We start from the raw sequence: 13,165 nt of genomic DNA, 5'->3' as shown, positions 1-13,165 counted from the left end.
ATTGCTGATCGGAAAGCAAATACTCCGAAAACAACATTAGTCAAGGGACTTTCGGGAAGCGTTTTACCAGATGAGATCCACTCTCAGCATAGAATCATAGAATACCAGGTTGGAAAGGAACACAAGGATTATCTGGTCCAACCTTTCCAGGTGATAATACAGTTTAAATGTGATGGCCCAGCACCCTGTCAAGCTGAGTCTTAAAACTGTCCGATGGAGGGGAATCCACTACTTCCCTTGTGAGATTACTCCAATGTCTAACTGCTCTCATTGTGAAAAGTTGCCTTCTGGATTCCAGTCGGAATCTCCCTAGGAGTTACTCAGGTAATGGACAGGAAAGTGTTAGCCCTTCATGCTCAAGACCAGGGGCTCAAGCGTATAGAAGTGCTTTAGCCTGAATCACTTGCGGAAAGGAGCATAGCTTCTGGCAGTTAAAAATAATGGTTGACTCTGAGTTAAGAACGCCCATGCCCGCAGGAAAGTGGCCTAACACCCACGTGGAGCTTCCCAGAGCTGTTTCCGCGCAGACGCACTGGTTCAGTTCCCTTGCCCAGGAGAAAGGGTACACAGCGACGAGCGTTGCAACGTTCTCCCCTCGCTGTCCAAGAGGCCAGTCTGGCAGCCGGCAGTACCCTGCCACCCTCCCTCCGCAGAGCTGCGAATCCACGCAGCCCGCCCGTTCAAACGCCCCGCACTCGACCCACACCGATTCCGTGTTTTCGGGCCCACCTGCACCGTACCCGGCTGCTCCCAGCCGTTCGGCGATCCTGCGGCCGGGGGATCCCCGCCCTCGCTCCACCACCGCCGGGATTCCCCCGTGCGGCCCCGGCCCCACAGTTCCCGCGCTGGGCCCGCCCCGCAGCTCCCGGCATGCGCGGGGCTCGGAGGCGCCGCGCCCAGCCCGGCCCGCCCTGGGGCGCGGGGGAGGCGACGGCGGCGATGGCCCCTCCTGACCGGCGACCTAGACCATACAGGGACTGGAGCAGCGAGAGTCACGGCCCCAAAACTCCATCTTTTGGGTTCATTAAATCACCACAGCTCGTGGGCTGATCGGGCCTCGCTCCCCAGCAGGCCCAGGGGAGCTGCTCGGAGATTTTTTTTCAGTGGAATCTGCCGTTTGTAGCACGCACGTCCTAGAGCCTGAGCATGCTCACGCACCATCACTGCAGCCTATTTAAACGCAGGAGTTGTTGCTGGCACTTACTTCCAACAATATTCTCAGAAAATTGATTCAATAGCGACATTTTTAGAGTAACTTCAGAAACAATCTCTCAAACTTCCTATCATATAGCGCAGCACCACCACTCCCCTTGTGAATTTCCAGTGAGCACACAAAGCAAATGCCACTGTTGTCAATCCTGCAGTTCCCAACACAGCTCCCCTGCATACCTTGTAATTAGAAGACTTTGCATCATGATGCGCAGAACTGTTTCTCCAATTCATTTTTATTTTGGTTTCCATTGTTTATAGCATTGATACAGGAATAATTCATGCAAATTTATCACCTTAAATACAGCAGAGAGAAAACTCACTGGTAAGAGTATTTTGAGAGCTCCATCAGCATAACACAACGAGAAAAACCAAGTAGCAGCAATAAGATAAAGTGCATTTAGATGACCTTCTTTAGTAAGAGTTTGGGGAAGAGTGGTTGTGGAATTGCCTGTTCTAAGGATTAGTTGATCATTTAATGAAAATCAGAAGAGAACAGCCTCCCTTGCTTGATAGTGTTCATCCCACCACCACTCTGCATTAAAGAGGTACAGCTGTATTTTGTTTAAGAGGAATTCAGCTCATGGGCCTTTCTGTTAAAGTTTGATTCTTGATCATTCAGGCTTCTAGGGACAAGGGTTACACACATTTAAAGATTCTTCCCTCCTATGTTAGCAGTTTTGCTTCTTAAAAAAATTCAAGTGGTTCTTTCTCTCTAGGTTGGGTTTCAGCACTGCCGTGAGAATGCCTACACACACATTGGCAAGACACCAGATTCTGAGAACCCATCAATCTCTTTTCCCTTTACAGATCAGATACTAGCTTAAAGATCAGCTCACTTATCAGATTTCCCCTAAAGGCCTGCTGAAGAGATGCTAACATCACATCTTCAAAAGCAAGGTCAGCATTTCAGGTAGCTTAGAGCTGCTAAGCAGCACTACATCATCTCCCTCTACCTGGAGGTGACAACTTCCTGGTGCATCAGGGACGTGCTCAGTATTTTAACTCAAAGGCATAGCGCACAGCTTGTTATAGATGTGTATGTGATAGCCTGAGAGAGATTTGAACTGATTCACATGATACCTGCAGCATTGTAAGAGTGGATGTCTCCACTGACTCCAGTCACCACAAGCCCAGAGAACACATTTCCAGAGGCAAGGACACACAGTTCTGTCTTACTCATCCTCAGATCTGATCTAAGCAATATTTATGTTCTGGTGGTTGCCTGAGGAAACTGACCAACGTCAGTGAAGTCTTCTAGTGAAAGTGGTTTTTCAGTCTGGTTGGATTCAAAGCAGTCTGCTGGAGTGAAAGGTGTTTGCTTCTTGCATTCCAAGGATGTAACAAGTCTCACTGCCAGCACCTACACAATCAGGATACTTCAAGCCTTACTACAAATCTCAGAACAGCTAAAAGTACTTATTGACATATCACTATTTTTACTCCAACAGGCAGCTGCTTCTTTCTGGAACTTTCACAACACATGGAACACGGAACTTGTCACAGGCACATATACTCACACCTGAGCGTGAAGGAAAAATCCTAATGCCAGCTGATACCCTTTCAACTGAAAAGTCTCATTTCCATTAAGAAAATCCACTCCACTGCTCTAAGATAATCAATATTCTCTGAAATGTGATGCTCAACATATTTATGTTGTCTCTAAACTCTACACTAACTACAGGTTCTGCTTCTGGACTCATCAGTCACATCCAACACATGGCAAAATACTGATCCATCAAGAGAAAAAGAAATACCACATCGGAACCTAATCCTGGTGCTGCTGAAATCAGTGGGAATTTCTCCTCTATTTAATCCCACAGGAAGAGACTCAAGTCCTTAAAATTCCCAAATCTTATACTCCAAATTCAAAACTGCTTCAGGGCAAAACAAAATTAATAATTTCTTTTTAAATAAAGAATGTCTTTAAAAAAATAAGCTGCCATAGCTGATTCTTGCCCTGGTATGACTGGACCTTTCCCCAGCCCCAGAGGAGCTACATTTGCCAGCTCATTCTCATCCCTTTAACAGAAGAGGAACGTCAAATCATATCACTGCACGGACTGTAACAGCCTCTGGGAACTCTACAATGAAGCAAAATCTCTTACAGCTTGTAATCCACATGCTGTTCTTGTGGCCAAATAGCAGTAATGGAATTCCTAGGGCTTGCTTCCAGAAACACAGCTGTGCATTTCCAACAAAAATTTTACATTCATCCATTCCTCTCCTAAGGCAGTTCATTACATTCTGCCAAACAGCTTTTCCTTCCTACTTGTCTTCCTTCACAAGCTGCCAAGTTACCAGGACTACCTCCTTCACAGGAGCTAGTTACGTCTTCACAAACTATTTGTCCGTAGCATGAAATGGGCCAGACTGCACCATCAAAGAGCTCTTAAGAGGAGGATCCTAACTCCAAAGACAATAAGCTTAACCAAGCAAAGTCTCTCTGGAAAAGAGCTTGATTTTGTTCCTAGGTTTAAACACACGGACAGTAATAAACCTTTCTATGAAGGCCCAGGGTGATTCTCTGTTGTGTTCTAGAATAAGGGAGTATTAACCTAGAAGACAGGCCTGCAGGGGCTACAAATACATTATGAAACCATCAGTACATTTGTGCACACACAGCTGCTTCTCACACATACAGCAACTTGGGGCTTGGAAGTCAGAAACTTTATCTCCATGAAGTAAAATTAATTACTCCATTGAGATGTGTTAGAACAACTTTTAACCTAGCAAACATTTGTTTGGTTGGTTTAAATTTGTTACAGTACTTAATTTTGCTGTAAGAAGCCCCTTGTAAATGTATGAAGCACACACTCCTCAAGCAGCCTGGTCTCACAAGAAGGAAAACGAAGAGTTATAAACAGCTAGTGTTTAGAGGTGGGACATGAAACAGGGCAGTAGAATCCTATTGTTCACACAGCAACTGGAAAGAGCAATAGGCTTTTGCTCATCCCCTTTAGGAAATTCCATCACCCACCATGTTCTCTGCAGTAATTAAGAGAGCACTGAACGGAAACACTGTTGCTTTTCTCTTCTTCCCACACTATCTGCTTTGCTGCAGGTACTGATGTGTGAACATGTTGAGTTCACTGTCAAGCCAACCCGCTTTATTCCTGCAAGGACAGAAAGTCTCTGTTAGGTGACATGAAACAGTTCTTCTCAAGCCCATCTGAAAGAAGCATGGCTGAAATGAGTGAACAGCAGGGCCAGAGGTCCATTCCGAAGTGTTGCTATCATCCCTCACCCTTCCTCAGCTCAGGAACGCTTGCCTGCTAACAGTCCCTTGGTTTAGAGGTTCAAAACAAGATCTTGTTCACAACTTCACTTTGGTCTTACTGTGTAGACAAGGAATGTTCAAAAAAAATTCACCTGACAGCCTTTGCAGGGTGAAGAAAAGCATCACATAACTGTATAAAAGCAGAGGTGAGGCTGTGCATGATTTTCTAATAGCCTGAGTAAGTCTGAGGAGTAGGGGACTGTATGCTATGATAAATGTGAAGGAACTGCAACTCCAAACAAACAAAAAACATGAAAGAAAAGGTGTTTTGTGAGACAGAAGATTTAAATGACTGTCAGCAGTACATGGGAAAGTACATAGTGAAAGGGCAAGGAAACCTGGTAGGAAAAGATGCTGATGTCTGCACATCAAACACTGTAACGGAAGGACTGCACTCAGATACACCCCAATTGGAACATCCTAGAGCAACCACATAAAAAACCAACTGCATGCAAACGTCTCTGTCTGTGGGACAATGAAATCTCACCTGAGCAGTTTTGCTTTGCTCTGCAGTGAGTCCAGAACCTCAATTTTTTTATTCATGGCAGAAATCTCCTGCTCAAGATTCTCCCGTGTGACATCCACTTGCTGACACAGGTGAGCAAACGTTCCAGCAAGCTCTCTATGAAACGAGAATGGTTGGATGTGATGGAAAATAACATCAAGCAAGAAATTCAAGGAATAAATAAATCCCTTTGATGTATGGTGAAGATAATGACTCAGATGTTCACCTTTCCACTTCTGCACAATATTTTAGGGCATCACAGCAACTTGATTTGAGACAGAAGAACATTAAAACCAATGCTTAACAGCATTGGTGATTCAAAAAACTATAACAAGTCAAAATACATGCACTGTTACATGTTTTGAGATCTGGAATGCAATATGCAGACCTGGCTTGTTTTAACAGGGAATACCATTAAAAAAAAACCCCAAACAACAAGAAACCAAACAGAATTACATAGAATCATAGAACTGCTGAAGTTGGAAGAAACCTGTGAGATCATGAAGTCCAACTGCTTGCCTAGAGCTCACAATCCCACCATCCCACTACTGCTAAGCTGCTATGACTAAATCAATTTAGACAATGTTTTAGCTGAATACAGGCAACTCACTGTTGGACTTGGTGGCTGCAGTTAGAACCTGTGTAGCTGACTATGAGCTGCAGTTTCTCACTGGCATATTCCACAAACTGCCGTTTGAAGGCTCGCTCTTTCGCTTTTGTGGTCCAGGTGAGCCGCTCGTATACATAAAGGAGCCCATAAAGGCCAAAAGAGAGAGCAATCAGCCTCCAACCCACAGCCTTCCAGACCTAAAGGAAGCATAAGGGAAAACATGGGCAAAGAAAAATACCCTATTTTATTTATTCTCACAAAAGAATCAGAGCCTATTTAATGATGTTGTAAATTACTTCAAAGGGATATAGTCACAATGACCCTGGCTCTAAGCCTGCTATGCAAAATCAGCTCAGTATTTATACTCAAGTGGAAGATCAAAGGAGATAGCATTTCACGATCTGTGACTAGCAAATCTCTACAGGATTCAGCAGTGCAAGCTTTTTCAAGCATCTATAATGCTGCTCAGATTGTCAACGCACCACACCACCAACAACGATGATTCCCATGGAAGTTCGGGAAGTTAATGAGGCCAGTCCAGTCACCATCGACACCATGAGTTCTTCCTGGGTCATGGAGCCCTGAGGCAAAGGAGGCAGACTGGGATTTGCTGGTGTTAAGGGGCGTTGAACCTGATTAGAAAAACAGTGACAAAACAAAAACAAAGTACAGAATAAGAGAAGGCAAGTCACTGCCCTTCCCACCAAAGACTTCAGCAGGCATTGAAAGGATTAATATCACCTCTATCCCCACCATTCAACCAGGCATCTTACCTGGTCATTATAGCCCATCAAGGCTCGACGACCATTCTTTGGTCCCAAAAACCTGTTCACCAGCATTGTCCATCCAAGAGAGAAATGGAATTCTATGTCCTCTTGGAAGTCAGCACAAAGCTTGTCACAGTTCAGATCATAGCTGAGCATGAAGCACTGTCGGGGAATTAACATGTCTATCTGTCCCCTCAAGGAGACTGGGAGAAGGGGTTTTAAGCCATCTGCACAGACAGAACAGAGAAACAGTCAAAAATGGATTTTGAGTTCACAAGAATTAACTGGATTTGGATTATGTAATCAGGATGGTTATGGGTCATTCCACCCTCCACAGTTATTTTTCTTAGTACCTTAAAACTTCCTAAAGCCAAGCGTGTTGCAAAGTGAGAGATACATGGTGAATTACTACTCATTTCTTAGTTCTCCAGGTCAGCCCAGAAGGAAATATTTCCATGGACCCTCCTAAATCCTTACAAGTAGCTGCTGAAGTTTACAACAGCAGCTTGGAAAACAGAACATGAAGGCCAGTTCTAAAGATGTTCAGGCATCACACTCCTATTAAAGTTTGCATTCAGACAGGCACCTGGTTACATTTCACTAGGACTTTGGCTCTATCAAGTATCCAAAGTCACAGTTCCTCTCTGTAATGGAAGACTAAGCTGACGGTATATATTCATTAGCTAATCGCTTCATGAGTGCAGACAGAGTGGAAAATGCATTAGTCTCTACCCAACAGTATTACTAATCAAGACGGAAACTAAGATGGCTGCACATCAGCCGTCAGATTAAAGAGAAACCTGGAACATCTACACAGTTATTTTGCATAGTTACAGGGAAGAAAAAAGCAAATCCTCCATGCTGAACTGACCTATCATTTCCTGCTGCATCGTCTGCAGGGATGTTGTGATTGCATTGGAGCAACGATCTGACATATTACGGCCCAGGCCTTCCTCAATGTGTTTGTGCAGCTCCTGACAAACAAAGAGTTATTCGGGTTAAAATAAACATAGCCAAGACAGCCTCCCAGAGCAGGAGAACAGTTTGTCTGCCCATTGTTCTAACATGAATTCCATCTTTCCCCCATTCTTCAGTGCAGAAGAAAAAGCAAATAAAATCTCACAGGTACTCTGTGGTCTAGGAAAAGTTCTGTTTGATCTATACAATACAATACATAGTGTGCATCAATTTATCACTGAGCTAATAAAAAAATCTATTTCTTCTTTATTTTTTTAAGATCTCCGCTTTTTACAGAAGCTATCCAAGAGACATTCTAAAGAAAGATTTTTCACAATATGAAAGCTTAGCCCATGCCTTAGTTGCAAGAATTTTAAGCTTCTTAAATAGCTGGCACAATTCCTGACTCAGAGCAAAAAAGCCTTCTAAAAATTGCTTAAGCAACCTGTAAGAAGCAAACGTCACTTACACTCTTGTAAACTTTAAGCACTACTTGAGAAGGGTGGAAGTCTGCTTGGTATTCATCCACCAACACAGAAAGCCGTCTGATTTCTTCTGCCATTGCATTTGACACCTAGTGAAACAGCAGAGAACAGAGTTTCTCTAGAAACCTCCCACTGAAACCTGCATTTTTCAATAAGCATTTCTCCAGGCACCATGACTGTGCAGTGCCATGTGGCCTGTGCACCAACCACAAAATGCAGTAGTGGTGACTGACAAACACAGAAGATGGCTGCTAAGTAGGTAAATCTCTGCTCTGCTACAATGCAAACAGGAAAACAATGAAACAACACAAGAGTTGTGAAAAATGAATAGGTCTTTTCTGTTTATTCTGTGTATTTTCTGTTTATCTATATATTCATACCTGCCTCTCCACTTCTTCTGTGATCTGCTTTATTTTCCGCTTGTAATCGTAAGTAAGCAGCTCCAACTGTTTGTCAATGAATCCCAAACGTTCCTGTCGTTCCTCTCGCATTTCCAGACAGTAAACTCTGGTGGAAAAAAAAAAAAGAAAATTGTCCATCAAAACCTCAGACAAATGCTGTATTCCGCTTTGCATTTTAAATGCTCATATTCCCTTAAGTTGCTCCCAGGACAGAAGCTTCAGTTATGCAAGCGCCAAGCATCAGCTCTGCTCACCGCTGTTCCTGGGCAGCGACGTGCACAGAATCCATGATGAGACGAACGTCTTCTGCAATCTGCTTTGCTCTCACCGTATGCTGCTCAAATTTTGTTTTCACTGCTGACTGAGAGATGCATTCCTGTATACAAAAGGCAGCCCAAGATTAGCAGCAGACAGAAGCAGACTAACACAGCTTCTCTTTCCTGTAGAATTTATTTCCAAAATGCAGCCCCATTCCACATTTATGAACTCTAGTCCCTGGCCTTTCAGGAGTAAAATCTAAAAACAAGTTTACATTCCACGCTCACCTCAAATCTTCTCTCGAAGTTCTGAAACTCAAACATTCTTACTTGAAATCCATCTGCCAATGCTCCACCTGGGAGAAGGAAAGTACAGAACAACCTCCTAAGTTTTACGAAAGCAAGTGGATGTTGGACATCAGGAAGCATTCCTGCTTCATCTTTAAGTCAATGCAGAAAGTGCTGCTAAATCACCTCTTTGTTTTGACTACTCACCCCAATTTTATCCACCTTTTGGAACAAGACAGTCTCTATTTTTTTCATTATGAGAAAATGGGAAGGTTCTGTTAGCTTCCTCACCTCCTTCTGGCATCCCTTGAGCTCTCTGAATCCTAGCATTCAGCACTTCTTTTGCAGACACAAAGAAAATTCTATCTCCTGCCTGGGCTCGATCCACCACACCCAGCTCATCCACTAGGAAACTGGTACAGCGCTCCATGTGCTGCCGGCGCACCTGAGGGACAACCAGGATAAAGCCCACGTGCAGTTAAATCCACTTTATGCTCCATCTCCTAGTTAGAGCAAGCACCCAGGTGCCCTCTGGTGGTCTAAAACACCAATTCGAAAGAATTAAGAAAAAGGGTTAGAAAAAACTTGCCTGTTTATGGAATCTTCCAGAGGTTACCAGAGTGATACAACTTCCAAAGGTCCCTATGAAACTCTTGATTTCCAGCTCAGAAATGTCAAGAGTCATGTCTTGATGACTAGTTTATTCCTTCTACTCTCTACACTACAGTACTAAAACCCCAAATTGTGTAACAATCACATATAGCACTTCATGATGCTACCCGCAAGGACTGGAGTCAAAATGGACTCTCTAATACCTGTGCAAAGAAAAGGAATTTAAACACATCACAAACCTCTTCCATGTATTCTGGTTCGGAGGCAGATGCATCCCAGCGGTTATTTAAAATAAATATATTGGGTCGAGACAGACGTTCATTCACCTTGTGAAAGAACTGTTTCTCCTAAGCAAAAGAGAATAAAACCTCTTAAGATTAAGATGTCCTTTTTGTTTGTTATTTTTAAACTTTTACCCAAATTGACTTGAAGTGGACTTGTACATACTGTTTGCATCAGTGTTGATTCCGAATTTGCCACCAGAACAAATACGTCAGCATCTAGACAGAATTTGTCAATCCAGCTGTCTAGCTCTGTTGTTACATCAATTCCAGGGCTAGCAATAAAAACAGAAGAGACATTAGTAGGGTGTGGAAACAGCAAAAACAGAGTAATAAGAGCTGTGCTTCATCTTTTCAGAGCGTTAATTTCCCAGACTCAGCTACAGTGTCCTGAGATGACACAGAGTATGTCTATAAAAGGAAGTACCAATCAAAAGACATGCTGACTGCCAGCTCCACCAAAGGACTTTAGTCAGTATCATAAATTCAAACGAGGTCAATTTCCTTGGTGTTTGTTAAATTGGTATTTGGAGACATTTCTGTAATTTATCTGCAAAAAGCAGCAAAGGAAGGAAAGTTATTTCTCACCTGTCCATCAGCACCAGGTCATCCTTTAAGAGAGGACATTTGGAATTGGGCCACATTACACTGACCAGGCTGCCAGCATTCAGAAGCTCATCTTGATGAAGGGCATGTGCCAGCTGGTTTACTGTCTAGTAAAAAGATGAGTAATTTATAATATCTCCTCTATGCTAAGACCCATTAACACTATTATGTTCCCTTCAAGGCTGTTCACAGACAATTTAAGATAAAATCCAACTCCAAATCACTCTGGAAGGTTTTATACATAAAACTTGCTTGAGTCTCCCAGTCCAAAGGCAAGTGCCCAATAAGTTTGAGAAATTTCCCTGTCAAGAAAGGCTACAGAGGAATTATCAGGAAGTCTGTGCCTTCTGTCACTCAAACAGAGCTCAGAACTTCCTGAGTCATTGCTTTGGTTCCATGCTGTCACTAGCAAATGAAACATATAATTTTTTTCATAAAATGAGTAAGTTCCATCCTGTAACTTGCTCCATTTCTCCCTCCTTACATCTAATATAAACCTGTTCTTCATCTTTACTCCTTAAATTATTAAAATTCTTAACTGGGAAATTTATTCATAGCGCTTTTAAATTTTCTTGTTCCTTCTCTATTCCTGCATTCTAAAAGTGCTCTTCCCCTTTATCTTATGCTTAAGGAAATTGTACCTTAACACTCTTCTTTTCCTCTGAGCCTTCAGTAAGCAGGAAAGCATCATGTCCATCTGTCCCTTCTACACGCAGGAAACAATTAGTGGTGTGTCCAATGCCTGAAGGAAGGACTTTGTCCCATAGCATGGCATTTATCACAGTGCTCTTCCCATTGCTTGTCCTGAATTCAGAGTAAAGAATGGTATAGCTAGACTGCAGAGATTCAGGTATAGTCATTTTGCTATTACAGAAAGCAAGTCCTCTAAGCATAAGCAGTAGCAGAAGCATGAACAATTTAGTTGCTATAGGCAACTTATAAAAAGACTGCTCCATTTTCTTAAGAATTCTTCCAAACCCAAGAATTGCATGCTACATTTGTTTCCAATTTACATGATGATTAATACCAGGGACATGCACATTACAAGCAAAGGCTGCAGGCACCAGTGTTTCTATAAATATTTTCACTGCCTACAATCCTAAAGATGCCAATTGCCTTACTGAGTAGGGAGTGTAGGCAATAAGCACATGACCCACCTTCCAAAAAAAGCCACTTTCATGTGTCGTCTTGCCAACACTTCACTAATACCACTGACTTTGGACAGGTAGCCTTTGACTTCCAGTACCTGCTCTTCTGTGGTGACAGGATCAAGCTCAATATTCTTGTGTGTTTCTAAAATTAAAATACATATGTCTCTGAATTCCAGAAGTCACCTGTCTCAGTACTGGGTGAAACATCTCCTCACGATATAACACACATAACTAAATGTTTATCTGTATCCCAAAGACATGTGGATAATCCTGACGCACAATCACATCTGACACAATCTTGTGTCAACATTTATCAGCTGGTCTCTGTCATGTATCTAGTAACCATTCTCATCCTTTGGACTACCTTAAACAGAACACAGCCAACACTCAAACACTCCAGCACCCTTAAAAGTCTTCTCTCTGTGTCTTAAGCCATTAAAGCCAATTACAGGCATAAGCTACATGTCACTAGCAATAACATTCCTAAGCAACAATATAGAAAGAATTATAGGCAAGAAACCTAAAGGGCCTTATATAATTTACTAAAATTTTATTAAAAACAGCTCACTAACTAGACATTTAAATGAATGGAAGGGGTTTTGGTCTGCGTTTGGAGGAATTGTATGTGGGCAAAGCACCATTATGCACTTGCAGCTGAAGAATTCAGCTTACCTTCCAGGAATGAGGAGCTCTCGTTGATGTATGCAGCCAACTGCTCAAAGATGCCATTGATTTTCTTCTTTGCAGTGACAAAATGTTTAAGTGGAGAAGCATTTACCTCAGCCATGTGTCTTTTATCCTTCTTCACTGCAACTATCGAGTTGGAACGAGTGAACAACAGGGACATTGCGCTACAGGGAAAAATCCAATAAATAAGGGGTGGCTCACCAAGTGCCAACAGCTACCCGACTAAGCATCTTACCAAGAGCTAGATAAACACGCATTTTAAAAACAGCCTTCTTTATTTCACAAAGAAATCGTACCAATTCCCACAGCTGCAAATTACTCATCTATCAGAACTGTAAAAAATTGTCTTTCCTTCTCCCTTCCAATAAATAGACCCCCAGCGATCACTTCTCCCGGTCCTCCACTTACGTTCTGGATGGGTTACGTGTTCACAAGTCAGACATGGCCAGCTCAAGTCGCTCTTGAACAGGAACGATTGCAGTTTCCCTGCCTTCTCCCTTGCCTCCGTCCCTCAGCTCTTCTCACCGACGCCGAGTCCACCCCGTTCCCGTTCCTGTGGCACAGGCACCCGGGGATGAAGGACACAGACTGCCAAGCTCGCTGATCGGCCAGGCTCTGCTCCCCGGCCATCCCAGTGCCCGGGGGATGCAGGGGGCAGATGTCCTGGGCTGCCGCCCTCACCTTCCCCTCACACCTGAGGCGGCCGGCGCGCGCCAGCAAAGGGCGGGAAGCGCCCCTCTCGCGTGCCCCACCGCGTCTTCCTTCTCCCCTGCCCCTTTCCCTGCCGCCCTCTCGAGAGCCCGCCTCGGCCCGGCCTCCAGTGGCTTCATCTTTCCTTACCGCCAGCCACCGCCCCACCCCTCACCTTCACCACCGCTCCCGGAAGGCCGCCATGTTACCCCTACGGCATTGTCACTGAGGCTGCGCCGGGCGGCTGAAGTCATCGCCATGCGCCGGGCAGGCTCGTCCCGGCGCACCACGGGAGCAGTAGTCCCAAGGCCCCGCCGCAGTAATCAGACAGAGTCACGGCCTCACGGTGGGGTAAGGGTTTAATGCGAGTTAATGTACA

At 43.8% G+C, this 13,165-nt stretch overlaps 1 protein-coding gene across 1 annotated transcript; it reads right to left on the bottom strand.

Annotated features, from left to right (window-relative positions):
- Window positions 1-4,143: 4,143 nt before the first annotated feature.
- MFN2 (mitofusin 2) lies at window positions 4,144-13,002 on the bottom strand. The gene is made up of 19 exons (XM_054395016.1): window positions 12,962-13,002; window positions 12,505-12,649; window positions 12,082-12,260; window positions 11,416-11,551; window positions 10,900-11,062; window positions 10,241-10,365; window positions 9,819-9,927; window positions 9,611-9,718; window positions 9,051-9,204; window positions 8,760-8,827; window positions 8,469-8,590; window positions 8,194-8,320; window positions 7,798-7,902; window positions 7,243-7,345; window positions 6,378-6,598; window positions 6,087-6,236; window positions 5,605-5,801; window positions 4,977-5,111; window positions 4,144-4,325 (listed from the first exon to the last, which is right to left on the bottom strand). Exons 3-19 carry the CDS (start codon window positions 12,254-12,256, stop codon window positions 4,256-4,258), a joined length of 2,268 nt encoding a protein of 755 aa, XP_054250991.1. The 5' UTR covers window positions 12,257-12,260; window positions 12,505-12,649; window positions 12,962-13,002; the 3' UTR covers window positions 4,144-4,255.
- Between the last annotated feature and the right edge of the window lie 163 nt (window positions 13,003-13,165).

Source organism: Indicator indicator, chromosome 32, assembly GCF_027791375.1.
Source record: "Indicator indicator isolate 239-I01 chromosome 32, UM_Iind_1.1, whole genome shotgun sequence".
In the NCBI taxonomy this organism is placed as follows: Eukaryota; Metazoa; Chordata; class Aves; order Piciformes; family Indicatoridae; genus Indicator; species Indicator indicator.
Note: the sequence above shows the minus strand (reverse complement) of the source record. Positions and strands in the feature narration are given on the sequence as shown.

Bases quoted from the DNA above. Each gene is read 5' to 3' on its own strand.
- MFN2 (XM_054395016.1), bottom strand. From the start codon at position 12,256: ATGTCCCTGTTGTTCACTCGTTCCAACTCGATAGTTGCAGTGAAGAAG. The intron at 11,063-11,415 runs GTGGGTCATGTG...CTCTGAATTCAG, and splicing joins AAAGTGGCTTTTTTTGGAAG to GACAAGCAATGGGAAGAGCA. The intron at 8,321-8,468 runs GTGAGCAGAGCT...TTTTTCCACCAG, and splicing joins GTCGCTGCCCAGGAACAGCG to AGTTTACTGTCTGGAAATGC.